The sequence below is a fragment of the Coffea arabica genome, chromosome 4e (genome assembly GCF_036785885.1).
Source record: "Coffea arabica cultivar ET-39 chromosome 4e, Coffea Arabica ET-39 HiFi, whole genome shotgun sequence".
NCBI lineage: Eukaryota > Viridiplantae > Streptophyta > Magnoliopsida > Gentianales > Rubiaceae > Coffea > Coffea arabica.
This window is the reverse complement of record NC_092317.1, coordinates 19,540,449-19,562,078: the sequence shown is the minus strand read 5'-3', so window position 1 is coordinate 19,562,078 and position 21,630 is coordinate 19,540,449. Positions and strand designations below refer to the sequence as shown.

Sequence of the window (21,630 nt, the reverse complement as noted above, 5' to 3'; positions counted from 1 at the left end):
GTCCGACAGTGTTCTTCGTCCAAGTTTCAGAAAAACCCTGGTTCGGACGGTTATGTCGGACGCTTCACTTCGTTCGGACGTCCGACACTCAAAAATTGAGTCCTATAAGGCAGTTACCCATTCTTCTCAGTTCATTTTCCTCCATAAGTCTCGGACGCAACCTTTCAGTTTCCTCTAACATTTGAAATTCAAATTCCTCTTTCCTCAAACCAAGTTCCGAGAAATTGAACCAACCAACTTATTTACACATCTATTGCTCATTGATCACTCATAAAAATCACTCCTAACCCCCAACTTCCCCAAAACTCCCAATTCACATACAAAGCCCTAACTTCACATAACTCTCTCCTTGCGGCTTCTTAGTGCACTCTAGTTGGTTTTTTACTGCATTCTTCCTCTGAACACCACATTCTGCATCAAAAATCATATCCACATTGCATCATGGTTAAAATTAGGGGAGGATCTACTAGTGTCAGACGGTCTTTTAGGCTTAGGGATGAAGACATTGAAATTGTTGATCCACCTCCTGTGGCACCTAAAAAGAAGAAAATGACCCGTGGTGGCAAAGTGAAGCAGACTGCCCAAAGAAAATTAGTTACTCCAACTGCTGAATCATCTGATGAACAAATGGAAGGGCAGATCTCTGAAGGGAACATTGCTGGTGAAAATGAGGAACCAGAGCAGGCTACCCAAGGTGATGAAACTGTCACAAGGTCTTCTAGTAAAAGAAAAAGGACTACAAAGGGGAAAAGAACTCCCCAATCCAAGAAAAAGCAATCTGTTGATCCCTCTGTTGATCAGCAGAATGAAGAAAACACTACTGAGAGTCAGCCAACACCTGAACCCTCCATCAGGAAGTCTCCAAGGACAAGGACTGAGACTCAAAATGTTGGTGCATCTGCCACTCAAACCTCAAAAGGGACACGTTCTGGGAAGAATCCAGTATCTCAGCCTGTACCTGAACCCGTTCCTCTACCAAAGTTCATCGATGATGAAGCCAGAGACAGATTTGAGGTAGTCTCTCAAAAAGGGTTCATCATCCAAAGGCTCATCATTCCCTTTGAATTTCGTAAGCTTGATCTTGAACCTGTCATCAAACTATTTGAATTCCAGAAATGGACTCATCTTCTGACCATTCCTAATGTTTTTTATCCTGACATGCTTTATCAATTTTTTACTAATCTTAGAAAGGGTACATCACACACTGAACTCATCTCTAGGGTCAACTCTGTAGACATCATGTTATCTCCTGACATTGTGAATTCTATTCTGAAAACTAGTATTGAAACTAGTTTCAAAGGAAAAATTGTAAATTTCTTTTCGTATGAGGAATTTCCCTCTGCCTATCATCATTTTTACAATGCTAAACTCATGACTTATTTTCAAACCAAATTCAACACCCCTGCTGAGGCAAGATTGGATGATCTCAGTCCTCAGAATCTGATCATCTTCACCATCATTTCGAATCTGTTGGTGCCAACTGATGGCCACAAAACAGATGTAAACAAAATGGAACTCTATCTTTTCTACTGCTTTGTTGAAAAAATCCGCATTGATTTTGGATTTATAATGTGCAAGTTTCTGCTCAAAATTAGCACTGATAGTCGTAGGAAGCTTTCCTATGGCAGATTTCTGACCCCTATTTTTGCTCATTTTGAAATACCCTTTTCTGGCAAATCTCCAAAAGACAGTGCTTCATCAGTTTTCTCAAAAGCTCATTTTGAAAGAAAGAACCTAAAATTTTTTTATGGTCATTGGTGCTACAAGGAGACTGTGGCCGAGTCTAGAAGAAAAAACTTGCATGAAACCCCTGTCACTCCTAGAACTCCCCATGATCAGTCAGGCTATGTTTCTCCTTTCACCATTCATCCTAGAAAGTCTGCCAGTAAGTCCTTCTCTTCCAACTCTGAGGTCATCTCCTTGCTTGAAGACCTCAAACAGCATGTTATGCTTCTTGAAGATGGTCTCATGATGACCATGACCTCTGCCCAACAATCCTCTTTCCTTGAAAAAAGAAATCTTCTTGTGCCCCCTATACCTGAGACAAATGAGACTGCTCATCAGAAAGAACCAAGATCTGAGCCCACAGGGCCAACTACTGGTAATGAGACCACACCAGCTTCCAGCTCTCAGCCCAAGGATAAAGGCAAGGCTCCAGTAACTGAAGAAGCATATGAAGATGATGATGAAGAAACTGAGGAAGAAGAGGACCCTGAACAATATCGTCTGACCAGGAGGAGGCCTGGATCATCTAAAATCACCATCTAGGCACTACTAGGTCACTGCACCTTAATCTAGGATTATAGTTCATCTTTTGCATTGCACTTTTGTACTAAGTGTTGAACACCTGGTCTGTATAACTGGATATTTTCTACTGTTTATGAATGCTATAACTAAGTGTTTGTTATGAATGTTTTGAATGATTGTTATGAATGGTTGTGTGTTGGAATCTGCTGAATGAATGTGTTTGCTATGAATGTTTCTGATTGGAATCTGCTGAATGGTTGATTCCAAACTGTGCTGAACATTGTTAATGAGTATACTGATAATGTTTCTGATGGATCGTACTGCTGGTACCAAAACTAATACTCAATCTTGTGATGACAAAAAGGGGGAGAAATGGATTTGGATTAGCACTGATGATGTTGAGTAACTAGTTAGGGGGAGTCAATTTCATGGGGAGTTGCGTTGGAGCAGCACTGATGACGTTGATTACGTTTCTTCTTGAACACTCATGCACTTCGTTAAGGGGAGTTGTTATATCCCAATTTGTATATTTTTCTGCTCTATCCAAATGTTTTGTCATCATCAAAAAGGGGGAGATTGTTTATCTCAATTCATATCTTTTGATGATTACAAAACATTTGGATGTTACTAATACTTTTTTGTAGAAGATCCTTTTCAGAAATAACACCAAACAGGAAAAGAAGAGGATGAAGAGCACTGAGAATGATGTCGGACGCACAAAAGGAGATTATCGGACGTCCGACATCCTTTGAGTATCTTCGGACGTGTGAAGAACTTAGACTCGGACGTCCGACAACCGTTGCTGTTTTTCGGACGCAACACTCTGGACGCATCGGCCGTCCGAAGAAATTGAAGAAGAAGTTCCAAGTGTGCATTCTACCCTCGGACGCATGATCGGACGTCCTAAGAGATTCAAGAAAACTTCCAGAACTCATTGATCTCGTTCGGACGCATAAAAGCTAAACATCGGACGTCCGACAGCACCAACGGCTAGTTGACTCTTCAACTGCCTTCTGTCCGTTGACAACATTAATTGAAGAATTTTCTGGTCTCCTATAAAAAGAACAAAGTCAACCACATCAGAAGAACTTTGCACAACAAGCCTACATCAGATTGTGAGTGATTCTAGTGCTAGAATACTTAAAAGGAACATTTGTACTCTTTGCTTGTGTAATCTTCGTGTAGTTTTTCAAGTGTGACACAGCTTCTTCAATAGTGTAGCATAGTGAGGGTTTGCGAGTGTTTGTAAAACTTCCTTGCTTGACCAAGTGTGGTTTGGGGCAAGAAGGAAGTGATCCCTTCCTTGTACACAAAAGATTGGTTGCAAGTTTGTTCAACTTGAAGTAACTTGGTATATAAAAGTGGTGTTCAAACCTCAGTTGTGTTTGAAGTCTGGTTTGTTTCTTTACTTTCATTTACTGCTTTTCTACATAAACTGTTCTTCTCTTCATCTCACGAATACTTGTGCTCTTGTGTTATCTCGTTCATTGGGAGGTATTTGAGAAAAGAAAGGTAGTCTGTGAAAAAGTGAACTATATCTTAGCAGGTTTTTTGAAAGCCTAATTCACCCCCCCTCTTAGGTTGTCTTCGATTCTTACAATGGTTTAGAATGAAGCTTTGGTATGATAATTGTAATGATTAGTGGAAAATTTCTGGTTTGAAGCAAAAATTTCCAGATTAGGGGTTCCATTTTTCCCCTTCTGTCCGGTCCTGTTACCCATAGTTAGAGGCCGAATTAGCCTTAGGTTAAAACATGAAAGTTGTAGAGAATGAAGTTTTGTAATGACCTACAAAATTTCAGCTTAATTGGAGCAACGTAGCCTATGAAAAGACTGAACTACCCCTGCTGCCCTGTTTCTATCCGAACATGCTAATCAGCTTCTGTAATTGGTTGTTGTGACCAGGAATACTATTGATTTGGTTGTCGATGTCTTCTTAAGACTTAAAGCCTTGTATCTTATCTTGCAAATGTCTTTGGAATCACTTGAATTGGAGTTGTATATGCTGAGATATGACTTAATGAATCAGGACTGCCACAGTAAACTTTGAATTGGGAAAATCTGAAGTTGTTTTGGTAAATGTGACCTAGTTAGGGTGATAACTGGACTGATTAGTCTTCATGAAAGTTATATCTCTCTGTCTTAGTTTCGAAACGGTGTAAATTTCACCCCAATCCGATAAGTGGAGCTCCAGTTGTGTCCGTTCCGTTTAATGACGTCAAAACTGTCTTTTGGTTCTAGGGTTTATAATTGGGGCTTTTCTAGGGTTTCTTTGTTGAGCTACCATTTGGTTGTTTTGAAGGGTATTGTGGCTCTAATTAAAGGTGTTTAATAGTTTATGATTGGGTGTTGAGGTTTGGTTGGAAAGGTAAAGAAGATTAGGGGATGTGCTGCTAAAATTTTCGCGGGAGCTTCTGCGCAGTCTCGAGAGATTTGCTATATCTTGATGTAGAAATGTCACAATTGAGTTCCGTTTGTTGTATTTTAAACTAGATTCATAGGACTATGAACCGTGTAAATTTCAAACCCTGTTTCTGTCTGTACCATTTATGGTGATTCTTCAAAGTTGACTGAAATATTGTACCTGTTCTGTCTTTCACTAGTTGAAGCAGCAACTTAAGGCTCGAATTTGACTGCCTTGTGTTTTGAATCTTACAATGGTGTTTTCTGGAAAGTTATAGCCCTTTGAATGTATTTTCCAATGGTATAATTTTTACTAATTTTGGACTTAAAAAACTTGAGATATGATTTTTCATATAGGGTTACGCGAAACTGGAAAATCCTGTTTTCCTAGTATCGACTTTACTTTCATTGTCTACTTCAAATTTGGAGTTGGTAAGTCATTGTAGGTAGGGCTTTGAGGTTGTTCATGCCTCTAAGACTAATTGTTACCTTTTCACTCCGAGGTCACCTCTTTGCTTTGCATTAATGGCTCTTTTGACTAGACATATGGCTCGTAACCGAGTCTCACTTGCGAATTCCATACTAGGTCTTGGAGTCGAGTCTTAAGTGTTTGCCTTGATTGTTCTAGAAGGTGCCGTCGATTAAACCCACACTTGGGAAGGAAACTTTTGAAGTTATCCTTATTTGAAGTGGTGAGTGTACCACTCCCCTGAATTATTGCTAAACTGGTTTCCTGTACTTGCAAATTGCTCGTGGAATGTCTTCCTAAATGTTTATCTTGTATGAGACGAGGGTGTACTTTAGCACACTCGTTCTCTTGCCTGTACTGAATAAACTGGAATCTATTACTTGTACTTGTCATGTACTAGAACTTGTTACTTGCATTTGTTATGATGTCGTTTGGAAGAGTATCCAACGACCTCCCTGTTAAACCTGAGCTCAACCTCATGGGGAGTTAATTAAATCGAGACAGCGAGGGCTTGGTCGAGATAATTGACAATCCATGGGTGCCTGTTCCTGGGGGAATCTTTGGGTATTGAGACTCTTGATTCCGGTATACTCGAGTATTACCATTCCTGTTCCTGTTTGGCGTTCGGGCCCGGTAAGGGGTATGTTTGATGAACGGGATTTTGGCGTTAAAGTGGTGATCTACTGGACTAGTTTCTTTATTTGAACGTTGACGGAGGGTCAACAAGGTTGGATCAAGTATTGCCACGGGGATTTGGCTCCTGAGAGCCACCTGTATCCTTTAAGTTGTGATGTTCGTTCATTTCTTTTACTTGATGCGGATATGTGTCCTATAAATGTTTTCTCATGATCTCTACTGTTATATTTTTGGTACCTCATTGAGCTTCTAGCTCACCCCGTTTCGTTATCCTTGTTTTCCTTACAGGAAATCACCTTTTGAAGACTATGATGTTTGAAGCATGAGTTGAGCTAGTTTTAGTATTCTTTTGTATAGCTCCTCAATGGTTGGAAAACCTTAAATGTATTTTAACCAAACAATTCCCTTTTGAATTGTAAATTTGCAACCATGGGTATCTAAAGTTGTTGTACTTGTTTGGATTTCGGATAGTGAATGTTATCTTCTCGAAATTCTTTTGAGCGGTTGGTAGGGTTTACGCTTGTTCCGGATCCGTAGTCCCGGCGAGAGATGGGCAGGCGGTCCGCCGAACCCTTTGGTTCGCCTTAGGGGGAGGTGGGGCCGTCACACAAATCATGCATTTTCAGGGTCAAAAAAGGAAATTTCCACGAAAACAGAAATCTGGGCGCGAAACAGGTTCATGGGCCGTCAGTGGTATTTCTGTCACTTTACATGGTACAGTACTCGGATCAAGTTGAAATTTTGTAGTTAGCTAGTTAACACCATTTTCTACAACTTTCATGTTTTAACCTAAGCCTGATTCGGCCTCTAACATGCTCGAATAAATCCGGTCAGAACAGGGCAAATTTAAACCCTAAATCTGGAATTTCCGCACAAAACTGAAATTTTCCGCAAACAATCGTAACTAAGATATACAAGCTTCAGTTTACACCATTACAAGCCATCATACCATGATTAAACCATGATCATCATATAAAATCAGAAAAATCTCCATTAAATCAGAAATTTAACAAACACTACTTAAACCCATGAAGTCTTCCACAAATTAACATGTTAAGCCACTAGAATCACTAATCTATCTTTATTAAGAACAAAAGGGAAATTTCTTAGCAACTTACCTTTACAACTCAAGAAAGATAGTAGCTTAGGTTTTTTCTCCCAAAACAACTCCACCAACTACTTCAATACTACTAAGAGAAGGGTTTTTATGGAGCAAATCAATATTTTAACGGTTGGATTGTGAGATTAAGCAAGATTGGATAATGAAAGTTGGAGGTTTTTTTTTTCTTTTCTCTCCCTAGAAGCTCGGCCAAGGGGGCTAAGAATGAAGAAATATTTTGGTCAAAATTAGCTTTAAGAAGGTAAAAATATCTTGGTCAAAAGTCCACCCTCGAATAGAAACGCGACATGTGGCACCTTATATGTTTAACCTTATCCTCTTGTCTCTCCATACTCATTAATCTAGCTAACCTCTAATTATCTCTTAACACCTTATAAAATAATATCACTTAATACAAAACTCCAACAAGTTATCAAAAATATATCGCATTTACCGCACTAGCGAGTCCCACGTCCATAATACACTTCAAACTTAACGTGGACTAACTTGTATCAAGGAAATGATAACAAAACTACATTCCTTTATAAAAATGTATAGAAAATTAATATATTGAAGAAAGGCATAAAATTATAGACAAGGAAACAAAATAATGTCTCAAAAATATATAAAAATTTTCGGGTTCTCACACTCATCCTTTCGGGGCGTCACAAACTCCCCTCCTTAAAAGAATGTCGTCCACAACATTCCATCTTGTACCAATCAGATCAAAACATTCCTCGAAAGTATTCAAATACTAGGAATCACTCTAATCCCACATATCAAAATCAAGTGCTAAGAAGCACCCTACTCCAACTGATCAAATCGTCATGATCCAATAGATAGTTGATCAAGTAACTAGATAAAACATGCAAAAGGCTTGAAGTTGGACTTAAAGTCCCAGATATTTGGAAAATTCAAGACATGGTTTAATTTCAAATCGAAATTTCTCAAGTCGAAAATTTTTCCCTTGGCGGTGCTGGACAACACAACAAGCTTGCACGACGGCTATATTTCGCCAAAGAGTCTCAGTTCAAAAATTTCATCCTTGGTGGTGCTTGATAACACAACAAGTTAGCACAACGGCTAAACTTCACCAGAGGATCTTAGCTCAAGAAATTGGCCCTAGTGGTGCTTGAAAACACGACAAGTTAGCACAACGGCTATACTTCACCAGAGAGCCTCAAGTCAAAGTTTCATCCCTGATGGTGCTTGATAACACAACAGGCATGCCTCGCCAAAGGAATGGCGGTGCTTGATAACACAACAGGCAATACCTCATCAGAGAGGTTCAGTTCAAGAATTTCAATCCCTGGTGGTGCTTGAAAACACAACAGGCATGCCTCGCCAGAAGAATGGCGGTGCTTGAAAACACACCAGGCAATGCCTCACCAGAGAGGTTCTGCTCAACCACTACAGAGGAGTAGTACCCGGTCTACAACCACACAAGTAAGAATAAGTTCAGAAGCAGAGTCAAAAGCAGGGTTCATGTATATACAGGTTCAAAAGCAGGGCCAAATATTTCAGGTTCATGGAACATGAGTACGAATAGAAACTCACTTGCCTAGTTTATGCCCAGTAATTCATATTCCCAAGCAATCACAGAATTCAAATCCACTTACAGGTCATATACGAACCAAGCTACTTGCTCAAGCATGAAAGAGATACCCTATTTTCAGTCAAGTCAGGTCTGTCAAGTGTACGTAAGAGTACACTAGCCAAAACAGATTCAAGTCTTAAACGAGCTCAGTCTAGTCGGTCTCAGATAGTTCAAGCATTTCAAATCCCAATGATTACAAATTGGGTAGTGTACCTTAATCAAACAAGAAGACTAGAAGAAGGATGCGAAACCCAAAAGTTTCCTAATAAATCCGGTCACCACCATAATGTATCAAAACCCTAGCCAAAATCTTATCGGATAGATCCAAGATAGCAGTCATCATGTCAATGTCCTCAACTAGCTTAATCCATTATACACTGGTAGATCTAATCTTCTGATTTACTCTCGATTCATATTCAGTACTAGGGTCTCCTTCAATTATATAAGACTATCCACCAATTTTCTCATGAGTACGGGGTTGTCTAAGCCCTCGGCCACGACCCCTTTTTCCCATTCCTGCTGCCATACTTAATAGAAGTCTATAAGCGCAAGAAAAGGAATAATTAAGCATAAAAGAACTTAATGCATATACAAGTTGCAAAAATATTTAGAATCAAGAAATGATTCTTTACATATATCAAAAGTTATAGCACGAGTTAAGAAGTCACAAACAAGCCCAATATGTCAACTACTCTATATAGGCAATTAAGTGCCACAAAATGTAGACGTATATGCAAGCAGGGTACAAAAGGCCTCACGGCGTGCACCACCCTTCCTAAGTCCTTAGTTAAACCAAAAGGTCCAAATATCACTAATTTCAATCAGATCACATGCCTTTACGAAATGAGATCCAATCAAACCATAATACAAGCTGAAACTAAAGGTTATCCATTCGAAGTTCAAAATCTTTAATAAGCAAGCCCCCAGCCAGAGCACCATCATCTCCAAAAATAACTAGTCTTAGAGTTTTATAATTAAAGTCTCAAGCTCCAAGTTCAAATCCAAGAAATAAGTACAACTTGCTAACTTACGTGTCAAATAAAAACCAAGTCAATTCACACTAATTTCGTGCTCTTAAATGCGGTTACTCTATATCTCAAAGTTCCCTCAGTCCGTACACCTAAAGATAGGCTCACTCTTCTTGAAAACCAAAAATTTTAAAACATAAGAAGAGTATTTAAAGTAACAGAAATCTTATCAAGTTCAAGATTTACATTATAACAACAACAGTTCACCATTCTTCCGAAAACTCAAGATTTTTTTTTTCATATAAAGCATAGACAATTCAAGTGTGAGAATACACCAGTATACAATCAAGGGGGAAAACCTAATTTAGAAAATTGTAACCTTGTATCAGCCCATCATATACAAAATTCAACAAGCTCATCAGTTCACATAATTCACATATTACCAAAATCGGAAAATTAGACCAGCTTAAACCATATATATATATATATATTATTTCCAATCATCGTTTCAAAATAAACTAGTACATCCCAGTTTTTCTTTAGAATTTCAAAGCAGAAATTCTGTAGGAGGTAAATGGTCGGAAAATGCATTTTATTCTTTTGATACTCTCTTATCTTAGTTCAAAATCATCATACATAGAGTTGGACCATCAAATCTTGGTCTCTTATCCTCCATAGTCAGTACTAATAATTACCTCAATCGCTTAACTTTCAAATCAAATCAAATCAAATCCCACAGTCCGACATCCTAAACTTTAGCCTAGGATACACTACAGAGATCGGAAGCCTAAGCTCTGATACCAACTGTGACAGCCCACCTCACCCTAAGGCGAACCAAAGGGTTCGGCGGACCGCCTGCCCAGCTCTCGCCGGGACTCAGTCACTCACTATAGTCCTCAAACAAATTACAGTATAAATCTCAAATATTACATCAAATTTCCCAAGAATTACATATCATAAGCGAAGCGGAAACTAATTCTAAGCGTGGAACGTACACATACATCCATTTCAAATCCAAAGATTTGTACAAGCCCAACTAGTACATAGAATAAATCCAAATCTAAACTATACAAGATATATGCCTTCCAGTCACAAAAAGACCCAAATACAAGTTCTTCCTTTGCCTCAATCCCTGCGGGGAGAAGAAAGTAATTGGGAGTGAGCTAAAATCTTAGTGAGTAACCAGTAAAATCAGAAAACAAATAAGCTTCCCAATAGTGCATTTAGATGATGACATGAATCCGTAATCAAATGTACATTTAATGCTCATGTGGACCAGTGAAATCATCGTACTTAGAATTCCAATGCTCCAACGGATCCAGAAAAGTCAAACAGTACAAGGGAGCCAATTGCTCCAACTACACAGTAGTGGAGACGTTGGTTCTAATCACAAGATTTCCCAAGAACTCATCGGAGTCAAGTTATGTCATGGCATACACACATACACAAATGATATGCAAATTGAGCGACCAATGCAAGAATTAGTTATGCAATCGGGGAAGCGATGCAAGAAATAGTTCAAAAGTAACTTTGGAAATAGTTGAGGGGTCACTCACCAACCACGGCTGAGGAACCATCCATCATATATCGTTGCCTTGCTCAAGTCCAAGCCCTTCAACTCAAACTCAAAGCAATCAAATACTTTCAAAGATCGGACAGCATATCCCCTTAATTTCCTTACTTTTCCATCCTACAAGCAACACTAATTCATCTCAAATCAACCCCATACACATCATAAACTATCAAATACACCTTTCCGTACAACAACCACAACTGAAGCTACACTTATCGGATTGAAACAAATCTTATGGCGTTTCGAAGCCAAGACATGTACCTACATTTCTCATGAAGACCTCCAAAGCCAAATCATGCATTTTCAGGATCAAAAATGGAAATTTCCATGAAAACAGAAATCTGGGCCCGAAACATGGTTCATGGGCAGTCAGGGGTATTTCTGTCGTTTCACATGCTACAGTACTTGGATCATGCTGAAATTTTGTAGGAAGCTATTTAACACCATTTGCTACAACTTTTATGTTTTAACCTAAGCCTGATTCAGCCTCTAGCATGCTCGAATAAATCCGGTCAGAACAGGGCAAATTTAAACCCTAAACTTGGAATTTCCGCACAAAACTGAAATTTTCCGCCAACAATCGTAACTAACATATACAAGCTTCAGTTTACACCATTACAAGCCATCATACCATGATTAAACTAAGATCATCATATAAAATCAGAAAAATCTCCATTAAATCAGAAATTTAACAAACACTACTTAAACCCATGAAGTCTTCCACAAATTAACATGTTAAGCCACTAGAAATCACTAATCTATCTTTATTAAGAACAAAAGGGAAATTTCTTAGCAACTTACCTTTACAACTCAAGAAAGATAGTAGCTTAGGTTTTTTCTCCCAAAACAACTCCACCAACTACTTCAATACTACTAAGAGAAGGGTTTTTATCGAGCAAATCAATGTTTTAACGGTTGGATTCTGAGATTAAGCAAGATTGGATGATGAAAGTTGGAGGTTTTTTTTTTCTTTTCTCTCCCTAGAAGCTCGGCCAAGGGGGCTAAGAATGAAGAAATATTTTGGTCAAAATTAGCTTTAAGAAGGTAAAAATATCTTGGTCAAAAGTCCACCCTCGAATAGAAACGCGACATGTGGCACCTTATATGTTTAACCTTATCCTCTTGTCTCTCCATACTCATTAATCTAGCTAACCTCTAATTATCTCTTAACACCTTATAAAATAATATCACTTAATACAAAACTCCAACAAGTTGTCAAAAATATATCGCATTTACCGCACTAGCGAGTCCCACGTCCATAATACACTTCAAACTTAACGTGGACTAACTTGTATCAAGGAAATGATTTCAAAACTATATTCCTTTATAAAAATGTATAGAAAATTAATATATTGAAGAAAGGCATAAAATTATAGACAAGGAAACAAAATAATGTCTCAAAAATATATAAAAATATTCGGGTTCTCACACTCATCCTTTCGGGGCGTCACAAACTCTCCTCCTTAAAAGAATGTCATCCACAACATTCCATCTTGTACCAATCAGATCAAAAAATTCCTCGAAAGTATTCAAATACTAGGAATCACTCTAATCCCACATATCAAAATCAAGTGCTAAGAAGCACCCTACTCCAACTGATCAAATCGTCATGATCCAATAGATAGTTGATCAAGTAACTAGATAAAACATGCAAAAGGCTTGAAGTTGGACTTACAGTCCCAGATATTCGAAAAATTCAAGACATGGTTTAATCTCAAATCGAAATTTCTCAAGTCGACAAGTTAGCACAACGGCTATTGATGCGGATACGGGCGCACAACAACTCCAACCTTGGGTCAAGGACCCTTTGATCAACATGGGTGGTCCGATGACAAGATCAAGAACCAAGAAGGTGAAGGAAGCTTTACGAGCCTTGATCATTCACCATACAAGCAAGGAGCAAGCTAGGTTTGAAGATTCGATGGACCATGAAGTTACTTTGTTCACTTGTACGTTTGAAGCGAAGGAATGATCTCATACTTGTTAGCTTAGTTGGTAGTTGTTTTAAGACTGTCTAGTTTAGTAGTTGTTAGGCGTTTAGTATTTTATTACTTATTGTGTGACGCCCCGAAAAGTATAAGTGTGAGAACCCGAAAATTTTCTAATTTTCTAGGGTTTATTTTATTTAATCGCCCGCCTTTTCTTCATTTTCTTTATTAGAAAAATTCCCCAGATAAAGTTTATGAGCAAAAATAGTTTTCAAATGATTTTTCTAGTATCGGTTAGTTTTTGAGAAATTAAAAGCGTATTTTGAACGTGGGACCCGCAAGTGCGGTAAACGCAATATATTTTTGACAACTTCTTGGAATTTTGTATTAAGTGATATTATTTGACAAAGTGTTAAGATATTTGTATTGGAGAGATAAAAAGATAAGTTTTAAACCTAAAGGTGACAAGTGTCACCATTTGATTGGGCTTACCTTAAGACCTTTCTTACCATTGACTTAAATAACCAAAAATGACCCAAAATATCTTCATTTCTAAGCTTCATATGGCCGACCACCTTCAAGCAATAAGGGAAGAAAAGCTCTCCAATTTCTTTGCTCCAAGCTTGCTTAATCTTCACTTTTAACCGTTTAATTTTAGTTTTACTCCATAAAACCTCTTCACTTAGTGTTTGTGAGTTGTTTGGTGGACTTGTTTGGAAAGTTAAGGTGACCAATAGCTCTCTCTCTCTTGTGTTCAAGGTAAGTTGTGAAGAACCACCCTCCTCCCTTAATTAATGCTTAAATCATGCTTAGAGGTTGTATGAGATGCACTTTTATGGATTAAATCTTGATTTTGGTTGAATTGGTGAAGTTTTATAATTATTGGGGATTTTTCTGTTTTCATATGAATGTGATTATGGGGTCATGTATGATGATTGGAAATGATGTTTAATGACTCTAGGAGGTGGAAAAGTGATTAATTGCAACCAATTTTGGGTTTGGATTGAAATGTGAAAAGTTAGGGTTTCATAACCCCCTTTCTGTCCGATTTTGTATCATATGGTTAGAGGCCGAATTGGCCTTGGCTCAAAACATAAAAGTTGTAGGTATTGATGTTTTAAGGGTGCCTGTAAAATTTCAGGTCATTTGGAGTAGTGTAGAGTGAGAAATGTCGAATTTACTATTGCTGTTCTGGGTTTCAGGATGGCCGAACTGTGCCTGTAATTGGGTTGTTTTGACTTGAATGGTTTTGGATTTGGGTGTTGAGGTCTTCTGATGAAATGTATCTTGATGTCCTAGCTACCATATGCCTTTGGAATTTCTACATTTCGACCTATTTAGACTGAGTTGTACTGATTACAGCATAGTGTAATTTGTAAACCTGCAATTACGGTTCTGGTTTGGTATTCTGCATATTTGACCTAGTTGTACTAGGATTTGGACTGAGTGGCCTTCTACATTGTTGTAGCCCTGTCTCTTAGCTTTCAAACGGTGGGTCTTGCATCTTCATCCGACCATCGTAGTGCTTTTGGCACCATTACCGCAAAATGACGTCAAAACTGTTTTTCTGGTTTTGCGTTTAACTTTCATTTCCGGAATTTTCCCTAGCTTGACTGGTACTACTTGGAGCATGCTGGATGGCTGTTGGATGAACTTGTTGTTGTGTGTGTACCTTTGGGATGGAATGAGGAAATAATGAAGCCATGATGGCTGGAAAAGTAAGCAAATTCAGGGAAAGTGCTGTCCGAACTTTGAAAGGACTTGATTGCATTGAGTGTATGATGGATGGTTTCAGAGCCGTGGAGCTGAGTGACCTCAAACTGTTTCCAAATTTACTTTTGAACCGCTTTCCTACATTATCTACTTTTGAACCGTTTTCAAAGTTACTTTTGGAACTGTTTCTTACATATCATGCGTGCTTGCATTAGTGTCTTGTTATGATTGCTTTTGCTTTCAATGATTGTTAAAACGAGTTTTCTAGGCGAGTGTGTACTTTATCGCACTCGACCTAAATAAATATGAAATTTTCAATGATTAATGTTTAAATGCTACTTGCGCATGAATGTAAGCCTTTTGGGCTGAACTGGCCATTGCCCCTTGTTACCGGTCGTCTCGAGCCAGAAGCGGACTTGGTCGGGCGACTAGGAACTTGGGTGAACGTTTTGGTATACTCGAGTATTACCTTGTAGGTTGGTGGAGCCTGGCCAAAAGCCAGGGACGGGGTGAATGAATGCACGAATGAAACCAAAAATGCAATGAAATGACAGGAGAACGAACGTATCCTTTTCATGAATGTTACTATCGCTTTCCATTGTAAATGTTTCTTGAATTATTGATACTCCATATTGAAATGACATCATTGAAATGAACTATTGTTAAACAGATTTGATAACTGATTTTACTGGTTACTCGCTGAGCTTCTAGCTCACCCCAAAATGTTTTATTCCCCTCCACAGGGCTCAAGGCGAAGGAGTGGCTTGTAGTGTTTATTCATGGATTATCTCATGTATGGATTGAATTTGGATTTCCTTTTGTGTAATCATTCATATTGGGATTGTATTGAACGTTTAGATTTCCTCCTGTGTACTAATTGTGATCAAGGATTAGAGTGGCGCTGCGGAAGCGTGGACGCTTCGCTTTTGATATGTAAAGTTTGGGAACCTTTGATGTATATTTGATATATATATCTTGAAATTCAATTGAGGATTGTAGTGAACGACTGAGTCCCGGCGAGAGCTGGGCAGGCGGCCCGCCGAACCCTCTGGTTCGCCTTAGGGGGAGGTGGGGCCGTGACATATTGGGCCTTATCGGAAAGCCTTAAAGAGCTGGCTCTTTAAGCTCTTTGTGCGGACCGAATTTCTTCCAGGTTTATGTGGGCCGGATTTTTGCCCTAGTTTTAGCCTATAAAAGGCACCTCTTGTAAGAGTAAAGACAGATTATTACAACCAGAAATCGTGAGGAATTTTCCTTCAAGTTCTTAACCGAACTTACTCTTGAATTCTTGAGTTCATAGCTTAGGATTCAAATCAGACTTTATCGATTAGCTTGTTCCCTAATCGTGGTGTCGCTTTATCCATCCTTATTTGCTTAAGGTTGCTGATTACCTTTGTGTGTCAGAGGTCTTGAGTTCATGAGAACAATCGAGTTCAATTTCTATTGGGAGAAAAGATCCAACTCTGATAATTACAAGGTTGGGAGGTTCTAGGAGGGTCTTCCCCTAGGCTTGCCTATATCAGTTGGTAATCAGAGCATCAGGTTAATTCTCTTTTAATTGAAGTTGTTCATATCTTGCTAGTTTGTCTTTTTTTTCAAAAAAAAAAAAAAAAAAACTGTAGCGATTACTGTTCATCATTACTGTTCATCGTGTTGTAGCGTACTGTTCACGTTACTGTTCATCCGAGTAAACAAAAATTGTTTGGGTGTTGTCTTTTTGTGTTTTCTGTCCAAGTTCTTGGGTTTGTTATACTTGTGTTTGGGTTGTTAGGGTTTAAAGACAAAAAAAAAAAAAGAGTCACGTACCTTATATTGTTTAGTGATCAAGTTGCTAGAGTATTGCTGGAATTTTCTTTTGAATATTGCTGAAATTCTGTTTTGCCTATTTCTTGAGAATTGGTTGTTGTTTCTGCAAACCCTAGACACCGCAACATAATTTGGGAAAATTCTTGTGTTTCTTGAACAAATTCTTGAAGTTCTTGGACCACCAAGTCTTGTTTTGAAAATTTTTGAACAATAAACCAAGAACTAGGGTTTTCTTGGAATTGGCATAACCTTTCATCCGTTTCTTGAACTTGTTGGTGTGATCTGAATTTGTGTTCCTTGAAGAGCCGAAAAAAAAGAGAGAAAAAAAGCGAAAGAAAAAAAAAAGGAAGAAGAGAAGGAATTGGCTCTCATACAAAGGAAATCAAGTTTCCAAAAAAAAAAAAAAAATCACGAGTTTCCAATTCTTGGTGGGTTCCCAAATCTTGGTTAATCTCCAAATCTTGGTTGATTTCCCAAAACTTGAGTTTCCTAATCTTGATTGGTTTCCAACTCTTGAGTTCCAATCTTGATTGAATTCCAAAGACCCTAAACGACCTCACCAGCCCCAAACACACCAGATTCTGTTTTCAAAACCAAACCAAACACCTTAGCCCCAAACCGCCTTGGGAGTTCTTGAGTTTCTAAAATCGGTTGAGCTAGTTTTGCAATCCGATTTGACTGAAATTTGAGGACTGATTCATAGATTGTTTGAGCACTCCAGAAACACCATTTACCTTCCAAAGTACTGACCAGAAACTCAGCAAAACAACAACTCAAAAAAAAAAAAAAAAGTTCCAGCTTCGGGTAGAGTTTTTCTAAGATTTGTAAAATTCTGCTTTGTGTCTTGTTACTTGGTTATAGGGTAATTAATTCTGGAATTTTTGAGAGTTGAGTTGTCTTAAGAACTTCGAGAAGGAAAATTGAGAGTGAGTGTGTTTTCCTTGAGTGATACACGAGTGCTTTGCAAGGCAGACTAGGATACACTTGTTTTGCAGGTTAGACAATATGTCTCAAGAGGGGAACATGCCTGAGCCGTCTGAGACCGACGTGTCACTCAAACTGGTGCTCCAAACTCTTCAAAAACAAGCGGAGAGACATGAATTTACGATGGAGAAACATGAATTTGCGATGGCACAAATATCCGACAGGTTGGCTGCCATTGAGATGCGAGGTACCGGAGATACACACCATAGGGTTTCGAGTGTTCAGAGTGCTGATCATGATGCGGATGATGAGGGGTATCATTCTCACACCTCATTTCGATCAAGGAGAAGCCAAGAGGGAGCGAGGGAAGGTCGAGGCCGACCTAGGAGAACCGATGACAATCTTGGTTCCATCAAGACTAAGATGCCTACCTTTCATGGGAAAAATGATCCTGAAACTTATTTAGATTGGGTTCGGAGAGTTGAGCAAGTGTTTGAAGTCCACAATTACTCCGACGAGAAAAAGGTGAAACTTGCGGCTATTGAATTTGAAGATTATGCATCCATTTGGTGGGAGCAAGTATGTGCCACAAGGAGGTGAAATAGGGAACAACCAATTGACACTTGGGCTGAAATGAAGCAAGTGATGAGTAAACGATTTGTACCCTTCCATTACACCACGGACTTGTACAATCGGCTCCAACGACTCACCCAAGGGTCCAGTTCGGTTGATGAGTACCACAAACAAATGGAGGTAGCAATGATAAGGGCCAATATACAAGAGGATTCAGAAGCAACCATGGCAAGATTCCTTAATGGATTAAATCCTGAAATTCGGAAGAAGGTTGAGCTTCAAGACCACTTTGAGCTACAACAAATGGTGTCTTATGCAGAGAAGGTGGAAAGGCAAGCCTTACCTATAAAGACACCTAGTGGCCGAACCACTACATCCTCTTCCACACCTTGGAGAAGAGATCAATTGCCAACATCCAATGCTTGGCCGAGGCAAGGCAATAAAGAAAGGGAAAACAGGCGAATGGAGCAACCGTTCCATCCGAGTGCAACTCCTTCTAAACCAACCCCGCGGCCGGCCCTTCCAAGGGTCAATACGTCTACCAACCAGCCAAAGGCATGTTTCAAATGCAAGGGAATTGGCCACCTCATGGCTCAATGCCCTAACCGAAGCATCATGTACATGAATGAAGAAGGAATGTGGCAAAGCGAAGGAGAGGAGGAATATGCGGACATACCACCGCTTGAAGAAGAGGGGAAGGATGCTGACCTGGTTGAAATAGAAGAGGACCCCGTAGCTCGAACTATGGTGACTATGAGAGTGCTAAATGCACAAGCTCAAGAAGATGATCTCCAACGGACCAACATTTTTCATACGAGATGCAAAATTGGAGATGAGGTATGTCTCATGATCATTGATAGTGGCTCTTGTACTAATTGCGTAGCTGCTGACTTTGTCGAGCAAAAGCACCTTCCATGGACTTACCACCCTAAACCCTATAAACTATCTTGGTTAAATGATGGGGGGGAAGTCAAGGTGACCAAACAAGCTTTAATCGCTTTTTCTATTGGTCGATACAAGGACCAAGTTTTATGTGATGTAATTCCTATGCAAGCTAGTCATGTCTTGTTAGGGCGTCCGTGGGAGTATGATCGGCAGGCTGATCATATTGGACTCACTAATAAGTATAAGTTCATTATGGACAACCTCAAGATCACTCTTTCACCCTTGACACCTACACAAGTGTATGAGGAACAATTGCATCTAAGAAAAGAGCGAGAGAAAAGGCAACTGAGAGAGGCAAAGAAAAAGCCGAATGTGCCTGAGGATGAGGAAAAAAAGAAAGTAGAGGCCGAGTTGAGTGAAAAAGAAAATTCGAGTGGAAAAAAACTTAGTGAGGCCGAGAGCTTGAAAGTGAACAAAAAGAGCTTCTATGCAAGTGTGCGTGAGGTAGGTAGGGCTTTGAATGCACAAAGCCTTCTCATAGTACTTCTGTACAGGGAAGCTGATTATTCTTCTTTTTACACACTAGGCATAACCGATTCTCTTCCTAGTGCAATCTACTCTCTTTTACAGGAATTTAAGGATGTGTTTCCGGAGGAACTACCAAAAGGATTACCTCCAATTCGAGGTATCGAACATCAAATCGACTTTGTTCCTGGAGCAATTCTCCCAAATCGACCAGCCTATAGAGCAAATCCGGAGAAAACAAAGGAAATCCAAAGGCAAGTCGATTCCCTCCTTGAAAAGGACCAGGTACGTGAATCTCTTAGTCCTTGTGCAGTTCCAGTCATTTTAGTGCCTAAGAAAGAAGGGACTTGGAGAATGTGTACAGATTGTCGTGCAATTAATAAAATTACTGTTAAGTATCGTCATCCTATTCCTAGGTTAGATGATATGTTAGAAGAATTGCATGGGGCAATCATTTTCACTAAAATTGACTTAAGATCTGGTTATCATCAAATAAGGATAAAGGAAGGAGACGAATGGAAAACTGCTTTAAAAACAAAGTATGGTCTTTATGAGTGGCTTGTGATGCCTTTCGGCTTAACAAACGCTCCAAGTACTTTCATGAGGTTAATGAACCATGTTTTAAGGCATTTTCTTGGGAAGTTTGTTGTTGTTTATTTTGATGATATATTGATCTTTAGCAAGTCTTTAGATGAACATGTTGAGCATTTGCGACTTGTTTTAAGTGCCTTGCGTGAAAATTGGTTGTTTGCTAACATGGAAAAATATGTCTTCTGCACTCCTGAAGTTAATTTCCTTGGATATATTGTTGGTGCAAATGGCATACGTGTTGATCCCGCCAAGGTAAAAGCCATCTTAGAGTGGCCAACTCCAACCAATGTGTCTCAAGTAAGGTCTTTTCATGGTCTTGCAAGTTTCTATAGGAGATTTGTTAAAGACTTTAGTACTATTGCAGCACCTTTGAATGAGACAATTAAAAAGAATGTGGGGTTTCAATGGGGAAAAGAGCAAGAAGAGTCATTTAATAGGTTTAAGGATTTGTTAACTTCAGCACCTATTCTTGCTTTGCCTAATTTTGATGTGACGTTTGAAGTTGAATGTGATGCTAGTGGGATCGGCATAGGGGCTGTCTTACATCAAAATCATAGACCCTTGGCATATTTCAGTGAAAAGTTGAGGGGGGGAGCTCTTAATTACCCTACTTATGATAAAGAATTGTATGCTGTTGTGCGTGCTCTTGAAGTGTGGCAGCATTATCTTATGCCTAAGGAATTTGTGATACATATTGTGTGAGAACCCGTAAATCCCTAATAATTTTCTTAGGGTTTTTCCCATTTAAAGGCACATTTTTTTTTTGCATTTTCTGGCTTAGGAAAATTCTCCTGATAAATTTTATGAGTAATTATAGTTTTTAGATGTTTTTTCTAGTATTGGAGAGTTTGAAAAATTAAGGATATATAAAGGACGTGGGACCCACTAGTACGATAAGTTCGGAAAAAATTCGGCCAGTTAGGTTAATTTTCGGATATTGGTTGACATTTATCGGGTGTTAAGAGATAAGTAGAGGATGTGAAGTGATTGATGTGAGAGGAAAAGAAAGGGATAGGAATGCACTTAATGAAGTGACAAGTGTCACTCTTCCATTGGTTGGACTTGTAGACAACTATTCATGGTTTTGACCTTTTTGACTAATTGGTTAAATATCTCCAAAAAAATCACTAAAATTCACTCTTTTCTTCTCCTCCATGGCCGGTTCTCTCTTGAGCAAAGAAGAAAGAAACTCTTCAACATTTTAGCTTCCATTTAGCTCAATCTTCCAAAACCAATCACATAAACTAGTTTCTACTCCATAAAATCCCTCCCTTTGGTGCTAGTAAGTGTTTTTGTGGAAGTGTTCAAGGAAGCTAAGGTGTTCTACAACTCCTTTTCTCTTGTTTTACTAGGTAAGTGGTGCTTGAACTTCCTCCTACACCTAATGATGCTTAATTTGTGCCTAGTGGTGGCTAAAGTGTTGAAATTTGTTGTTTATTTCTTGTTTTTGGATGATTTGATGAAGTTTTCAATTTAATGGTGATTTTTCTGGTTTAATGTGATCATGATGTTGTGGCCTTATATGATGATTGGCAATGGCCTATAATGACTCTAGTAGGTGTGAATGACAGGTAATTGCAATCAATTTCTGTTTTGGAAGAAATCTGGAAAATTAGGGTTCTTTGGTTCTTCATTCTGTCCGAAATTTTAGGTCCTAGACAGAGGCCGAATTGGCCTTAGCTCAAAACATGAAA

General features: G+C 38.9%; 1 protein-coding gene across 1 annotated transcript; it reads left to right on the top strand.

Annotated features, from left to right (window-relative positions):
* The first annotated feature begins 18,109 nt into the window (after nt 1–18,109).
* Nucleotides 18,110–20,638, top strand: LOC140005524 (uncharacterized). Its single transcript, XM_072046530.1, has 3 exons — nt 18,110–18,772; nt 19,451–19,599; nt 20,026–20,638. Exons 1-3 carry the CDS (start codon nt 18,110–18,112, stop codon nt 20,636–20,638), a joined length of 1,425 nt encoding a protein of 474 aa, XP_071902631.1.
* Nucleotides 20,639–21,630: the final 992 nt, after the last annotated feature.